This window comes from Giraffa tippelskirchi, chromosome 7, assembly GCF_054371585.1.
Source record: "Giraffa tippelskirchi isolate mGirTip1 chromosome 7, T2T-mGirTip1v1.2.pri, whole genome shotgun sequence".
NCBI lineage: Eukaryota > Metazoa > Chordata > Mammalia > Artiodactyla > Giraffidae > Giraffa > Giraffa tippelskirchi.
The window spans coordinates 161981546-161999035 of NC_137281.1; the positions used below are offsets into that span (position 1 = coordinate 161981546).

The window sequence follows — 17490 nt, forward strand, 5'->3', positions numbered from 1 at the left end:
TGACTGTTGTACTCGGTGTATATGTACCTCATTCTCTGTGTCCGCCTGTCTGTCCTTGCTCACTGAAGTTGCTCCCCTGCCTTGACTGTTGTACCTGGTGTGTATGTACCTCATTCTCTGTGTCCGTCTGTCTGTCCTTGCTCACTGAAGTCGCTCCTGTCTTGTCTGGTGTTCCCAGTATATATGTGCCTCATTCTCTGTGTCCGTCTGTTTGTCCTTGCTCACTGAAGTCACTTCCCTGTCCTGATTGTTGACCCGGTGCTGCCGTGGTCTGGGGAGCGCGGGCGTCTGTTAAACTGTCGCTTTTCCCTGGATCCCCTTCTCGGGGTCAGGTCTCCAGGCCCCTGGGCGCTTCTCTGCTCAGTGTAAAGGAGCCGCCATGATGCTCTCCCCCCCTTGGGGTGCCAGTGTGCATCCCCCCAGCAGGGCGGGAGGGTCTCTCTCCCCACACCCTCTGCAGAATTTATTGTTGTAGGTTTTTGATGTGGCCATTCTGACCAATGTGAGGTGATGCCTCGTTGTACATTTGATTTCCTTTCTCAAAGAACTAGTGATGCTGAGCATCTTTTCATGTGCTTTATGACCGTCTCTATGACTTCTTTAGAGAAACATGCATTTAGACCTTTGGCTGATTTTTTTTAGTTTTTTTTTTTTTTTTTAAGCTGAGGTGTACTAATAATTTGTATGTGTTGGAGAGAAAGTTCTTGTGGAATCAACCCTGAATATTCATTGGAAATGGAAGGACTGAAGCTGAAGCTCCAATCTTCTGGCCACCGGAGGCGAAGAGTCGACTCATTGGGAAAGACCGTGATGCTAGAAAAGATTGAGGATGGGAGGAGGAGGGGCAGCAGAGGATGAGGTGGTTGGATGGCTTTACCCACTCGACAGACATGAGTTTGAGCAAACTCCCAGGGACAGTGAGGGACAGGGAAGCCTAGCGTGCTGCAGCCCATGGGGTCACAAAGAGTCAGACATGACTTAGCAACTGAACAACTACAAAAACCTGGATCTCCCTGAATATTAACTGCCTAGCAATTCAGCTGGCATTTAATATTCAGCTGCACAGTATGAAAAGACAGATATGACACTGAAAATTGAACTCCCCTAGTTGGTAGGTGCCCAATGTGCTACTGGAGAAGAGTGAAGAAATAAATCCAGAAGGAATGAAAAGGCTAAGTCAAAACGGAAACACTTGTGGGTGTGTCTGGGGGTGGAAGTAAAGTCTGATGCTGTAAAGAGCAATATTGCATAGGAACCTGGAATGTTAGGTCTATGAATCCAGGTAAATTAGATGTGGTCAAGAAGGAGATGGCAAGAGTGAACACTGACATTTGAGGAATAAGTGAACTAAGAAGGATGGGAATGAGTGAATTTAATTCAGATGACCATTATATCCACTACTGTGGGCAAGAATCCCTTAGAAGAAATGGAATAGCCCCGATAGTCAACAAAAGAATGTGAAATGGAGTACTTGGCTGCAGTCTCAAAAACAACAGAATGAACTCTGTTCATTTCCAAGGCAATTCATTCAATATCAAAGTAATCCAAGTCTATGCCCCAACCTCTAATGCTGAAGAAGCTAAAATACAGATTCTATGAAGACCTACAAGACCTCCTAGAACTAAGGCCAAAAAAAGATGCCTTTTCATCATAGGGACTGGAATGCAAGTTATCTATGAAATTTCTACTTTTTTTCCCCTGACTTTTTGCCTTAGAAGATTGAGCAGAGTGGTGAGCATCAGGTCCTTGTGAGTTATTTATATCATATACACTTTTCTGTGATTATAAACAGGAAGATAGGAGATAAATTTTATGAATTATCTCTTAGAGACAAAGATTTCTGTGCATATGTTGAAGGAAAGAATGAAGGAAGGAAGGCAGAGGATTTTCCTTGTGGATTACTTGTTACATATATTGATTTCTTGTCAATTTAGGTATGGACCTCCTGATGCATCCCATCCCTTCACTTCAATTTTTTTCTGGAACCGTTTGTTTGATTTGAATTCTCAGAGTCTCTTTCAGAATTGGAAATTGGTTGACTTGTACATCTTTTTTTTAGTTTACCTGGACAATACCTCATACACCATGTTCTACCTCTGCCTTAGTGTATGATCCTTCAAACTCCATCCCTGTGACTACCAGTGTCATAATTCCCTAACTTCAGTGGCAGTTTTATATGAGTGAGAAATAGTCTACCATATACATGTAGCACATCTTGTTGTTCAGTTGCTCAGTCATGTCTGACTCTTTGTGACCCCATGGACTACAGCAGGCCAGACTTCCCTGTCCATCAGCAATGCCCAGAGCTTGCTCAAACTCATGTCCATTGAGTTGGTGATGCCATCCAACCATCTCATCCTCTGTCATCCCCTTCTCCTCCTGCCTTCAATCTCTCCCAGCATCAGGGTCTTTCCCAATGAGTCAGTTCTTTGCATCATGTTACTAAAGTATTGGAGTTTCAGCTTCGGTATCAGTCCTTCTAAAGAACATTCAGGACTGATTTCCTTTAGGATGGACTGGTTTGGTCTCCTTACATTCCAAGGGACTCTGAAGAGTCTTCTCCAACACCACAGTTAAAAAGCATCAATTCTTTGGCATTCAGCTTTCTTTATGGTCCAACTCTCACACCCATACATGACTACTGGAAAAACCATAGTTTTGACTAGATGGACCTTTGTCGGCAAAATATTGTCTCTGCTTTTTAATATGCTGTCTAGGTTGGTCATAACTTTTCTTTCAAGGATCAAGCATCTTATAATTTCATGGCTGCAGTCACCATCTGCAGTGATTTTGGAGCCCTGAGAAATAAAGTCTGTTATTTTTCCATTGTTTCCCCACCTATTTGCCATGAAGGGGTGGGACCAGATGCCATGATCTTTGTTTTTTAAATGTTGAGTTTTAAGACAGCTTTTTCACTCTCCTCCTTCACTTTCATCCGGAGGCTCTTTAGTTCCTCTTCACTGTCTGCCAAAATGGTGGTGTCATCTGTGTATATGAGGTTATTGATATTTCTCCTGGCAATCTTGATTCCAGCTTGTGCTTCCTCCAGCCCAGCATTTCACACGATGTACTCTGCATATAGTTAAATAAGCAGGGTGATAATGTACAGCCTTGACGTACTCCTTTCCCCATTTGGAGCCAGTCCATTGTTCCATGTCTGGTTCTAACTGTTGCTTCTTGACCTGCATACAGATTTCTGAGGATACAGTTCAGGTGGTCTGGGATTCCCATCTCTTGAAGAATTTTCCACATTTTTTTGTGATCTGCACAGTCAAAGACTTTGGCTTAATCAATAAAGGAGATGTTTTCCTGGAATTCTCTTGGTTTTTTATGATCCAATGGATGTTGGCAATTTCATCTCTGGTTCCTCTGCCTTTCTAAATCGAGCTTGAACATCTGGAAGTTCATGGTTCATGTACTGTTAAAACCTGCCTTGGAGAATTTTGAGCATTACTTTGCTAGCATGTGAGATGAGTGCAATTGTGGGGTAGTTTGAGCATTCTTTGGCATTGCCCTCATTTGAGATTGGAATGAAAATTGACCTTTTCCAGTCTTGTGGCCACTGCTGAGTTTTCCAAATTTGCTGCCATATTGAGTGCAGCACTTTCAAAGCATCATCTTTTAGAATTTGAAATAGCTCAACTGGAATTCTATCACCTCCACTAGCTTTTTGTAGCAATGCTTCCTAAGGCCCACTTGACTTCACATTCCAGGATGTCTGGCTCTAGGTGAGTGATCACACCATCGTGGTTATCTGGGTCATGAAGATCTTTTTTGTATAGTTCTTCCGTGTATTCTTGCCACCTCTTCTTAATATCTTCTGCTTCTGTGAAGTCCATACCATTTCTGTCCTTTATTGTGCCCATCTTTGCATGACATGTTCCCTTGGTATCTCTAATTTTCTTGAAGAGATCTCTAGTCTTTCCCATTCTGTTGCTTTCCTCTATTTCTTTGCATTGATCCGAGGAAGGCTTTCTTGTCTCTGCTTGCTCTTCTTTGCAACTCTGCATTCAAATGGGTATATCTTTCCTTTTCTCCTTTTCCTTTTGCTTCTCTTCTTTTCACGGCTATTTGTAAGGCTCCTTAGACAATCATTTTGCCTTTTTGCATTTCTTTTTCTTGGGGAAGGTCTTGATCCCTGTCTCCTGTACAATGTCACGAACCTCCATCCATAGTTCTTCAGGCACTCTGTCTATCAGATCTAATCTCTTGAATCTATTTCTCACTTCCACTGTAGAATCGTAAGGGATTTGATTTAGGTCATACCTGAATGGTCTAATAATTTTCCCTACTTTCTTCCCTTTAAGTCTGAATTTGGCAATAAGGAGTTCATGATCGGAGCCACAGTCTGCTCCCGGTCTTGTTTTTTGCTGACTGTATAGGGCTTCTCCATCTTTGGCTCAAAGAATATAATCAATCTGATTTCGGTATTGACCATCTGGTGATGTCCGTGTGTAGAGTCTTCTCTTGTGCTGTTAGAAGAGGGTGTTTGCTATGACCAGTGTGTTCTCTTGGCAAAACTCTGTTAGCCTTTGCCCTGCTTCATTCTGTACTCCCAGCCAGTTTTGCCTGTTCCTCCAGGTATCTCTTGACTTCCTACTTTTGCATTCCAGTCTCCTATGATGAAAGGGACATCTTTTTTGGGTGTTAGTTCTAGAATATCTTGTAGGTCTTCATAGAATAATTCAACTTCAGCTTCTTCAGCATTACTGGTTGGGGCCTAGACTTGAAACTGTGATATTGAATGGTTTGTCTTGGAAACGAACAGAAATCATTCTGTCATTTTTGAGACTGCACCCAAGTACTGCATTTCCAACTCTTCTGTTGACTATGAGGGTTACTTCATTTCTTCTAAGGGATTCTTGCCCACAGTAGTAGATATAATGGTCATCTGAGTTAAATTCGCCCATTAGAGTCCATTTTAGTTCACTGAATCCTAAAATGTTGATGTTCACTCTTGCCATCCCCTGTTTGACCACTTCTAATTTACCTTGATTCATGGACCTAACATTCCAGGTTCCTATGCAATATTGCTCTTTATAGCATGGGACTTTACTTCCATCACCAGTCACATCCACAACTGGGCATTGTTTTCACTTTGGCTCCATCTCTTCATTCTTCCTGGAGCTATTTCTATCCTCTTCTCCAATAGCGTGTTGGGCACCTACTGACCTGGGGAGTTTATCTTTCAGTGTCCTATCTTTTTGCCTTTTCGTACCGTTCATGGGATTCTCAAGGCAAGGATACTGAAGTGGTTTGCCATTCCCTTCTCCAGTGGACCACATTTTGTCAGAACTCTCCACCATGACCTGTCTGTCTTGGGTGGCCCTACATGGCATGGCTCATAGTTTCTTTGAGTTAGACAAGGCTGTGGTTGTTGTGATCAGTTTAATTAGTTTTCTGTGTTTTGGATTCTACCTGAACAAACAGAAAAGGCCTTGAGTCTCACTACTATTTCCCCATAAAGCATCACACAAACACCCAATCCAGACTAATCTTTTCAGGGTCCACAGTACATTACTGAGGGTGCTTCTGTGCCAGGAGGCAGCGTTGTCACGAAGGAGGCTTGAGCTAAGATCCCCAGGACCAGCAGAGGTGAAGACTGGCTAATCTTGCCTTGAAATTGCTAGCTGCCTCGATCCCACAATGTAATCTTGTCCCAGCCTGACACCGCACACACTAAACCTTTAAAAATTGTTCACTGCCAGACTGTTTTGACCCCACCCCAGTTCAGCAGTGGGACTCAAGCCTGCTTGGCCTCCAGGGATGCTGTAGCATCCCAACTTAGGGAGGTCAAACGTCATACAGTAGACACTGCTTTCCTTCCCTTTTCTTTAACATCTTGCCAATACTACCCACAGCATAGTCCAGTTGGCCTGCTGTGACGGTTGTCACTGCACAGTTGCCTGATTCAGGTATGAAGTCATCTATGGGTTTTCTCTATGGTGTTGGGGGGACTATCTGCCTTAGGAGGTCGAGCAGAGTGGTGAGCATCAGGTCTTCATGCCTTTTCTACCTCAGGTACCATTTTTTTTTTTTGCCAGTGGAAAGCAGGAAGATAACAGATAACTGGTATGGATCATCTCTTAGAGCTACAGAGTTGTATGTCTGGATGGAAGGGAGGAGGAAAGGGTACAGTCCACGTGGGTGATTCATTACAGGTACAGATCTGCTTTCGCTTTGGGTACTTACCCGCTAATTTGTCCCAGGCCGTGCTCTTTCTTTCCAAAACCCTTTTTTTGACTTTGAATTCTCAGCGTCTCTTTCTAGGATGTCAATTTGTTGCCTTCTATGTCTGTCCTTACTTGGCCTAGACTAGATCTCATACCCAGTTCTTCCTCTGCCTGACTGACTACTCTTGGCCTCTGATCCTTCATGGGCCATCTATCTGTGTCTCCCAGGGTTGGAGTTCCCTACTTTCCATATCTTTTTTTCTGTGAGTGAGAAACCATCTACCAGATTTATGTACAACATTTTCTTTAAGCTTCAGTCTCTCATTGGGGATTTTGCAGGCTGTGCATCTAGGCTCCTGAAGGAAGCAGTGGTGGCGGTCTGTTGGGGTGCACGTGCCTTTTGATCGATGGAGCTCTCAGGATACAGGCCAAGGTGCGGGAATGACATAAGGCCTGACTTGAGAGTGTTTCTTTCAGGCGTTCAGAGTCTGGCATCTCCCTTCTAGCGGCTGCTGTCAATGGGTGCTCCCACCCACAGTCCAGGGCGGATCTTCTTCCTCCAGACTCTCTGCCGCATTGATTGCCTATAGGCTTGCCATGTTGACATTTGTGAGTGTTGCAATGTGACTTCCCACTGTCCTTTCGATAGGCATTCCTGCGGTAATCAGGGATGCTGAACGCCTTGTTTGATGGGGGAGTTTGGGTGCGTCTGTGCTTTCTGTTTTTTTCTTTCTTTCTTCTCCTTTAAGGGTGTGAGAGCGATTTTCCTTTGGCAGTTGGCTTCCTGAACATCAGCCGCCATTCCCTGGGGGCAGCTGGCTGGAAGGGAAGCCCAGGCCTTGTGGATTGAGCTGAGGTGCCTGTGGTCGTGTTGTAGTTACAGAAAATGGCCACAAGGCGGCAGCACTTTCCCATGTCCCCCTTGGGATCCTGGGGACAAGCGGAGCCTTAGGGCCTGCTGGCTTCCTGGGCTGTGTAATAAATGAGTGGGATGTGCCTGAGCAAAGAAGATTGGCCTGAGTCTCACCCCTTTCCCCCTACAGCATCTCACAAACAGCCCTTCCAGACGAGTCCCTTCAGGGTCCACAGTGCACTGCTGCGAGTTCTTAGGCATTAGAAGGCTGCATTCTCAGGCAGGAGGCTGGAACTGGGCTTCCCAGCACCAGGAGAGGGAGAGGCTGCCTGAATAACCTCAGTTACGCAGATGACAGCACCCTTATGGCAGAAAGCGAAGAACTAAACAGCGTCTTGATGAAAGTGAAAGAGGAGAGTGAAAAAGCTAGCTTAAAACTCAACATTCAGAAAGCGAAGATCTTGGCATTCGGTCCCATCACTTCATGCCAAATAGATAAGGAATCAATGGAAGCAGGGAGAGTGTTTTTTTTTTTTTTCCCTTGAGCTCCAAAATCACTGCAGTTGGTGACTGCAGCCATGAAATTAAAAGACGCTTCCTCCTTGGAAGAAAAGCTATGACCAACCTAGACAGCACATTAAAAAGAAGAGACATACTTTGCTGAGAAAGGTCCGTCTAGTCAAAGCTATGGTTTTTCCAGTAGTCATGTATGGACATGAGAGTTGAACCATAAAAAAACTGAGCACCATGGAATTGATGCTTTTGAACTGTGGTGTTGGAAAGACTCTTGAGAGTTCCTTGCACTGCAAGGAGATCCAACCAGTCCATCCTAAAGGAAATCAGCCCTGAATATTCATTGGAAGGATTGATGCTGAAGTTGAAGCTCCAATACTTTGGCCACCTGATGCGAATACTGACTCACTGAGAAAGACCCTGATGCTGGAAAGGATTGAAGGCAGGAGGAGAAGGGGATGACAGTGGATGAGATGGTTGGATAGCATCACCGATTCTACGGACGTGAGTTTGAGTAGACTCCGGGAGTTGGTGATGGACAGGGAGGCCTGGTGTGCTGCAGTGCATGGGGTCACAAAGAGTTGGACACCACTGAGTGACTGAACTGAACTGAACTGAGGCAAAAAGGGCCTGACTTCCTCAGCTTTACCCTACTCTGGCGATCCCAGAACCTCTTATTTAAAAATAGGAATTTTGCTTTGGCTTGATTTATAAATTGAAAAAGGTCTGTGCTGAATGCCTTATACAAACTTTGAAGGCATAATAATTTAACTCTGAAGTTACAGAACATAGAACTTCCTAAAAGAAATTTCCAGCCAGTGGAGAGGGGAACATTGTAGGGTCATGCTTTGAGAACTCTGCCACCTCCCATGAGGAGTCCAGGGGCTTATATAAGATGAGGGCTTGCAGTCAGGACTTAGTGATGAGGAACAGAGGTGTTAGGATCTTGTCAAAAACAGTCCTAGGCTGGTGTCAATAGCCCAGTAATTGAGTCTAGCAGTTCAGTGACTCTGTAGCCTTTTTGATATGTAACTACAAGGGGAAGGGAGTGTTGTGAGGATAAGCAAAGGATACTATGTGCAACACTGTGTCCTTACAGGGCAGGGAGAGAGACAGAGAGACACACAGGCAGAGCAGACAGTCTTTTAGAGAGAATTTGCTGAGAACAGAGGACTGAGGTAGGGAGGGCCACTGATGAGACAGCGGGCAGACTTCCTGACCGACCAGGAAGAGCTGATCTCTTTCATGGGCTTGAGTCAATTGTTATAGTCTCAGGACAAAGAAAGTTCCTATGAGATGGGATGGTGTTATCATTGGTTGGAAGTCTTTTGATTGCCCACCTTGCCTAATATGGAGATTGGAACTTGCTATTTAGGGACAGAATGTGAAGTGAAAATGAAGTGAAGTCGCTCAGTCGTGTCCGACTCTTCACGACCCCATAGACTGTAGCCTACCAGGCTCCTCTGTCCATGGGATTTTCCAGGCAAGAGTACTGGAGTGGGTTGCCATTTCCTTCTCCAGGAGATCTTCCTGACCCAGGGATTGAACCTGGGTCTCCTGCATTGTAAGCAGACAGTTTACCGTCTGAGCCACCAGGGAAGTCCAAGGGACAGAATGACGAATGACAAACAGAATGGCCCATGACGGTGGTTGCCATGGAGCTTCGCTAATTCTGGAAATATTGCCCTATGACCCCAGCATGTGGTTCCACAGGTTATGCTTCAGAAGGACCATGTTGAGATGGGGTGTAAGATTCACCGTGGGGGCAGGGAGCTTTGTTAGGGCCCGAGGGAGGGATCAGGCTTGAGCCAAGGTTGTGGCCTTAGAGGGAAATCAGTGTGGGGACTGGCCATAGGCTCTGGAGGGGGAAGTGGCAGTCACTGGGGCAAAAGCAAGTGGGAGACTGGGAGTCCCTGGGTGTCTGGGCTCAGCAACCAGGGGAGGTTGGGCTGCCTCCTGGGTGTGGGTGCAGCAGGGTCACAGTCCTCTGTGAGGCCTCTTGGCCCTCAAGGTGAGACGGGGATGCGGTGGCTGGACAGATGCACCTGGTCTGGGAGAGGGTCCAGGCTTGAAATGTCACTGGAATCGTTGCAGGAAGAGGAGAGGCCGGGCAGGCGCATGTGGGTCATAGCAGACTCCACGCGGGTGACTGTGGTGCAGTCCTGGTGGAATCAACTCACAGCCAGAAAGGGCTGCCTGTCAGGAGCTCAGCTTCTTTCTCTGTTCCTATAAAACCCCCGTGTCAGAGTCTGAAACCCTATCAGGAGACTTCTGAGCCCAGTGTTGCATGGTTTCATCAAAGGGCGTGTGACCATGCTCAGTCATGTCTGACCCTGTGGACTGTAGCCTGCCAGGCTCCTCTGCCCTTGGAATTTTTCAGGCAAGAATACTGGAGTGGGCTGCCATTTCCTCCTCCAGAGAATCTCCCCAACCCAGGGATTGAATCCCCTTCTCCTGTGTCTCCTGCATTGGCAGGTGGGTTCTTTACCACTGAGCCACCCGGGAAGCCTATTCATCAAAGGGTCCCAGGGGAAAACAGAACCACTGCCGGCCCCACCCGTGTCGGCACTGGGGATGAGCCCCATCAGGGCCCCGGGGCTCACAGACGACAGGGAGCTCTTGCCCTCAGGACTGGCTCCTCCTCCCAACCAGCTGCTGGTTAGAGGCCCAGGCATCCCCATCCTGGCTCCAGCCTTCAGGGCCTGGCTTCCGGGACAGCTTAGGGGTAAGGAAGACCCTCACACTCCTGTACTTGCCTGGGGTCAAAATGTCTTAAAATCTGCACCTCACAGATCATGGAGGGCTGAGTGTTTCCAGCGGGTACGGGGGAGCCACGGGGCGTGAGGTTCTTACTTGTGCAGGGCCTTCCCAGTGCAGAGGTCTGTGCGTTTCCCCGGCCAGTCGGCTCCCCACGTCATCCTCCCGGGAAGCCCAGACCCAGGGTCACCAGGGCAGAGGCCCTCTCTCCCTTTATGTGTAGCTGTCAGTCCCACAGTGAGAACCCGGTGCCCACCCTCCGCCGTTTCTCTGTGTGTTGCTCCTTTCCAGATGACATGTTCAGAGTTTTGAGCATTCTCAGCTGCCACACCCTGGAGAGACCTCTGTAAAATCAAGCCCACTGTTTATGAAGCTCCGTTTTGCCTTTAGTCTACAGATTCTGCTCATTCCCACAGTTGTCAGCGCCTTTTGCCTCATCCCGCACGGTGAGGTTTTTCTATGTAGTTCTACTACAGTTAGATGCGGTGTCCCATTGTGTGTTCCACTCCTACACCCAAAATAACTAAAATCAAATAGATTATAATCGACCCCTTGGGCTATACACATCTGCAGGCTCAGACAAATGCATAGTGACAGGTACCCATTCTAAAGTATCACATGGAATCCTTTAAACCCCCACCCCATGATCTGCTTATTATCTGTGTAGCTTTGCCTCATCCAGGATGTCATAAATGGGGTCACAATGATGTCGGAGATAGCTGGGCTCCAGGTTAGACACTAGCAACTGGCCTCCTGTTTGCATTTCACGGGGCATGAAGAAGTGGGCTTCAGCTGGATACTCACAACGGTTAGCATTTCCTGAGACGAGAGATAGCTGGTCTCCAGTTAAGCCATTTACAGTCAGCCTCCTGTTTGCCCTCTGAAATGGCAGTAACAACAGAAACAGGGTAAATAGCCAGGGTTTGTCTCTTGGAAACACCTTAAAGTAACAGTCATGGCAAAAGTCAAGGTAATAGTCAAGGCAAGGACAAAGAGGGGCAAAACCCTGTGTGAGAAAAGAAGTCAGGAATCGCTGCTCCCCCTCTTTTGTGACAAAGGAGATACTCCACATGCACAGGAAGGCTCTTTGTGGGTTGAAAGTCTGGGGACAGTGCCAGGCCAGAATGAGTCTGGCGCCTCCCTTCACTTTGAGGTCCATCTTGGCTGGGGGTGTGTGCACACCAAGGGGAGGGTCCCAGCTTAGATCAGGTTGAAAAAGAAACGAGGTAACTGTCTGAAGGAAGACAAAGACCTGGAAGATCCGACCTGTATGAATGACTTAACCGCCTCTTTACTGCGCTCCTCCTCACCAGGGGGGCTGCCCACACACTTTCTCTCCGGATGTGCGTCTCTGCCTTGCTTCTGTCTCAACTAAACAAATGGTTTCTCTATGTGCTCTCCCACTTGTTGTTACGCTATGTCTATGATAATGAATTTTATACTTGCATTTACAGTCTCTGCCTCCAGGATAAATGCATTTTCCCCTGGGACAAAGAGTCAAGGGAAAACATCTTCTAGCCTGTAGCCCTTGCTGCTCTGGTGTCTAGGATCCCTGGCTTTCATCCAGGCTGGCCAGGTTCAGTTCCTGGGCAGGGAATTAAGATCCCGCTTCATGCGCTGCTCACTGTCTTAGCAAGTCCAAGCTCACTCTGCTCGTCGCACAACAGGCCAATGAATCCAAGAGATGAGGTGTCGAGGCAAGGAAGAGACTTTAATTGGGGAGCCAGCTGACCGAGAAGATGGCAGGCTAGTGCCTCAAAATATCTGTCTTGTCAGGGCCTGGTGGCCAGGCTCTTTTATGGATCAGAAATGGGGGCAGGTGAGGAAACAAAGCAAGAAGACTTTTCAATCCTTGCAGATGTCTCCTAGAATGGCAAGCCTCAGGCAGGGGGATGTGTTAGTCTCACTTCCTTACAGTCCTTCACAGGGGGCTCAGATTATCTCCCAGAGGCAGGCCATTATGTATATTTATTATAACAAAAAAGGGTTAAAGTCACAGAAGCAGATCCAGTGTAAGTTTAAAATTAACCCTCCCTGGTTACAACTGCTGCCTCGTTGAGTTCAATAGTGTGTGCAGCTTCTTTAGACTGGATTCTTTCACTAACAGTGTATGAATTGACGGTTCATTCCTTTCTATTGCTGAGCAGTGTTCCTTTGCACATGCTTGTAAAGAAAAACAATTTTCCTTGTACCCTTCCAGATTTTTGGTAGACTTCCCCTGTAAAAAAGAAAAAACAGATTACCAGGAGAAAAACAGAAGTTTAATAACCTGTATGTCTCCTATATGGGTTTTCCTGGTGGCTCTGATGGTAAAGAATCCACCTGCAATGCGGGAGACCTGGGTTCGATCCCTAGGTTGGGAAGATCCCATAGAGGAGGGCACAGCAACTCACTCCAGTATCCTTGCCTGGAGAACCCCCCTGGACAGAGGAGCCTGGCGGGTTACAGTCCATGGAGTCGCAAGGAGTCGGACATGACTGAGCGACTTAAGCACATACCTCCTGTATATACAAGAGCTACCCAGAAAAAGTGAGGTACTCACTGTAACGTCAAAGGCCATTATTTAAAATACTATCTTCAGATAAAAACAACAGGAGGAAGTCCCTGGGGGAGGTTATCATGCAAAACACAGTAAAGAAGTGTATGATTGTTTGCAGATTTCAGTCAGGGCTCCTCCATTGAAAAGAGCTACTTGAGGTTTAATCATCCTTCTATTTCTGATGCAAAGAGGGACAGCCCTTAAATATGGAAATTTCTCTATTGTAAATGTCCTTCACTGCCGAGGAATCTCCATACAGTTTTCTGAGATCCCGTTTTTTGTTTTTTTTTTTTTTTAATGAGACTGAAATATTTCTTATGCCATAAAGGCATATCTTGGGGTGGCATATTCTGTTTGCCTTGACATGGGTGTATCCCACTTCGCTTGTGCATTCATCTGTTAAAGGATAACCTTATTTGTTCAAGTTTTTAGCTATTATGAATAGTGCTGCTGTGCATAATTTCATCCTTGTTTGAATTTGGAGATAGGTTTTCAAAGCAGTTGACTAAATACTGAGCATCCCAAGGTGAGACTTGTTTAGCTTTGGAAAAAAACTGCCCAGCTGTCTTACAAAGTGGCTGTACAGGCATCCCACTGTTAGGGGAAGCACAATGACTGAAACCGCCCACCCTGCCCAGGCACCATGGTAACCATTTGCATGAGTTGTTTTACGGCTGGAGGTCCTGGTAAGGAACATGGAACTCATAAGCCACCACCAACCTAAAGAGTTCGGAAAAGGTCAAAAGGAGACACCATATGTCTGACCACCTCCCAGAATCCTCGCTGGCATCCATCTTGGCTGAACAGGGTGTGCACTGTTGTAGCCACGCTCTCCGGGAAGCAAACTCACTCAGAAGGACAACGCAAATAGTGGAGAGCAATTTATAACATGGGTGGGTCCAAGGCAGAGTCTCCTCTTAGCCAAGGACTCTGACCAGTTTTTGTGACAACATTATATACCGTAAGTATACGTGCTAGCTAGCCTTGATTGTATCTCTCCTTTACACTATCCAGACTAGTTGGATAGTGTAAAGGAGAGATAAACAGGGTAACATATATCAATAGGTATTGTACAGATAATTTGTTTTGCTTTGGGGTAAATTAGTACACTCCCTTGGTGACGGGATATCTTGGTACGAGTCCTGAAGGCCTTTTATCCGGGGGTCGGTTTTCCAATTGATATGTCGTCTCCATGGATACTGGGCACATAATTTATTGTCCATCAGGTGAACACCCAGGCATATAGTCCAAAGTTCACAGTGGTTTCAAGATGGAGACTGATTTTCAAGGTGGAATCTGTTCGGCCTACTTTCCTCCTTCAGCACCACCAGGCAGGACTCTGAGTCAGAATGATTGGCTAAAGACATCACGGAAACTAATCCCATCACCATAAAACCTGGGTTCCCTTTCCCTACTGCTCTCCACCCGGGCGCCCTTCCCAATAAAATCTCTTTCTTTGTCAGCACGTGTGTCTCCTCAGACAATTCATTTCCGAGTGTTAGACAAGAGCCCGGTTTCGGGCCCTGGAGGGGGTCCCCCTTCCTGCAACACCACCAGCAGTGAAGGAGAGCTTCTGTTGTTCGTCACCCTCCAGCAATCGCTACTGTCATATATTCAGAGCTCAGCAGTGCTAATGGGTGCGGTGTTATCTCACGATTTTAATTGTTATTCCCTAGTAGTATGATACTTTTGTATAATTTTTCTATGATATTTAGCATTTGCATATCTCCTTTGGCCAGGTGTTTCTGTTAGATCCTTACCCATTTTTTTTTTTTTTTAAACTGGGGCTGTTTTAGAGGTCTTTGTATAGTTTAGGTCCAAATCCTTTATTAGATATGTGTTTGCAAATGTTTTTCTCCCAGTTTGTGGCTTGTCTTTAGACTTTCTGCATAAGGTCTTTCAGGGGAGAGATCTTTAATTTTATAAAGTCCACAATATTTTTTTCTTTTGTATATTGGTGTTTTCTGTGTTAAAACTCAAAGCTCATGATCTGCAGACCAAAGCCAAGGTCATGTATATTTTCTTATATATATACATGTAATTTTGATTGTTTTGCATTTTAAATATCTGTTAATAAATCTGAGTGAATTTGGTGTAAGTTTTACAGTTTGTGTTTACAGTCATTTCATTTCATATGGTTTCCAGTTGATTGTTCTGTAACTATTTTGGAGAAATCATAAGATATTTCAGTTTGAATTTCTTATCTGCAGCAGAACTGCACATATCTGCTCCACAGCCCCCTGGAGGCTGCTCCCTCTGAGATCCAGGAAACAGGAGGACCCACCAAACCGATCCCATCCCTCATCAATGAGGTCGTGCTGGGCACTGTCTCTTCAGACTGTGTTCTTTCACTGAGTAATATGCACGTGAGATTTAACCATGCCTTTTGAGGGTTGGTGGTTCATTCCTTTCTACTGCTGAGTAATACTCCATCGCATGTGTATGGAAGGAAAAACAATGTTCATTCTGCCCTTCCACAATAAAAGACAAATCACCAGGAGAAAAAACAAGCATACCTCCTCTATGCTTCTCTGGTGTCTTAGTGGTAAAGAATCCGCATGCAAAACAGGAGAGACGGGTTTGATCCCTGGGTTGTGAAGATCCCCTGGAGAAGAAGTTGGCAACCCACTCCAATATTCTTGCCTGGAGAATCCCATAGACAGAGGAGCCTGCGGGGCTACAGTCCATGGGATCCCAGAGTTGAACATGACTTAGCTAAAACAACAAATGCCTACTGTATACAGGGGAGCTACCAAAGAAAACTGAGTCACTCCCTGAAATGTCCTAAGCCATCACCTTAAATACCATCTTCAGCTGAAGACAGAAGTAAGACCTTGGGGAATGGGAGGAGCCAGTTATGGAAGGTTATCATGCAAGACACAGTAAAGAAGGATGATGTTGGTAGATTTAAGATGGGACCTTTCCATTGATAAGTTACTTGAGTTAATTATTGTAGGATATAGTTCGGGCAAGGCAGAAAAGGAAAGATGACCTCAATGGAAGTAGGTTACCTTTATTCAGGCAAGGAGGGGTGACAGTCGGCCTAACGATCAGGCTGAGTGCCAAAAGGGATCAGAGGGACTCCACATTTATAGAGGGTTTGTTGAAGGTTTCTGGACAGGGGGTGATAAGTCTTCTGGGCAGGTGTAGGGGGTGGAAGGTTTTCGGACAGGGCGTGATAAGTCTTCTGGGCAGGTGTAAGGGGCGGAAGGTTTCTGGACAGGGGGTGATAAGTCTTCTGGGCAGGTGTAAGGGGTGGAAGGTTTCTGGACAGGGGGTGATAAGTCTTCTGGGCAGGTGTAAGGGGTGGAAGGTTTCTGGACAGGGGGTGATAAGTCTTCTGGGCAGGTGTAAGGGGTGGAAGGTTTCTGGACAGGGGGTGATAAGTCTTCTGGGCAGGTGTAAGGGGTGGAAGGTTTCTGAACAGGGGGTGATAAATCTCAGATAGATGCAACCAGCCTGGAGCATCAGGGTGGGACCTAAAGTCCTGTTTTGTTTTCTCCAAAGTTAGATGATTCAGCAAGGGCCTTTGAGACTGTTGTTTTCTTTTCTAGGCCCAAAAGATTTCTTCAATTATCCTTCTATTTCTGGTGCAAACAGGGGCAACCCTTAAATGCAGAGATTTCTCTGTTGTAAATGTCCTTCACAAAAGGCAATTGCTACTTAGTTGACTGAGAGTCCTCTTTTTTTCCCTTGAAGCCGACGTGAATAATCCTCACACCAGAGAGGCTTATTTTGGGGTGGCCTGCTCTACTTGCCTTCAAGTTTTTAACTATTATGAATAGTGCTGCTGTGCAGAAGTTCATCATTGTTTGCATTTGGGCATGGATTTTTCAAAGCAGTTTCTTAAATACTGGAAATAGCGATTGTTGGATCCCAAGGTGAGGTTTGTTTAGCTTTGGAGAAAACTGCCCAACTAATGTTACAAAGTGGCTGTGCATGAGTCCCACCAGCAGTGAGGGGGCATTCCTGCTGATCCTCAGCCTCCAGTAATTGGTATTGTCATATATTTAGAGTTTAGCAGTCCTAATAATATGTGTGATGTGATATCTCATGATTTTAATTTGTAATTCCCTAATGGTGTATGATGTTGAACATGTTTTTGTTTTTGACTATCTGTATATCTTTTTTTGGCTGAGTGTCTGTTCAGATCTTTACTCATTTTTTATGGGGTTGTTCAAGAGGTCTTTGTCTATTTTGAGTCCAAATCCTTCATCAGATATGAGTTTTGCAAATACTTCTCTCCCAGATTGTGGCTTGTCTTTTGATTTTCTGAATAAGATATTGAAGAATCAGTTCAGTTCAGTCGCTCAATCGTGTCAGACTCTTCGCGACCCCATGGACTGCAGCACACCAGGCCTCCCTGTCTATCACCAACTCCCGAGTTTACTCAAACTCATGTCCATTGAGTCAGTGATGCCATCCAACCATCTCATCCTCTGTCGTCCCCCTCTCCTCCCGCCTCCAATCTTTCCCAGCATCAGGGTCTTTTCAAATGAGTCAGCTCTTCGCATCAGGTGGCCAAAGGATTGGAATTTCAGCTTCAGCATCAGTCCTTCCAAGAAATATTCAGGACTGATTTCCTTTCAGAATGACTGGTTCGATCGCCTTGAAGACCACGGGACTCTCAAGAGTGTTCTCCAACACCACAGTTC

The 17490-nt window shown here is 45.8% G+C and overlaps 1 protein-coding gene across 8 annotated transcripts in view; it reads left to right on the forward strand.

Moving 5' to 3' along the window:
* TERB2 (telomere repeat binding bouquet formation protein 2) overlaps nucleotides 1-17490 on the forward strand; it is a 98975-nt gene that overhangs the window by 38037 nt on the left and 43448 nt on the right. For 2 of the 8 annotated variants that reach the window (XM_081510972.1, XM_081510970.1), the window contains one exon: nucleotides 15046-15342. The exons of 3 other annotated variants lie outside the window; for them this stretch is intronic. In XM_081510972.1, coding sequence (XP_081367098.1) covers nucleotides 15046-15095 — 50 coding nt within the window. In that variant the 3' untranslated portion in view covers nucleotides 15096-15342. Of the gene's footprint in view, nucleotides 1-14061; nucleotides 14300-15045; nucleotides 15343-17490 lie in introns of those variants that run through there. 3 more of the 8 variants (XM_081510973.1, XM_081510971.1, XM_081510974.1) reach the window with 2 other exon arrangements.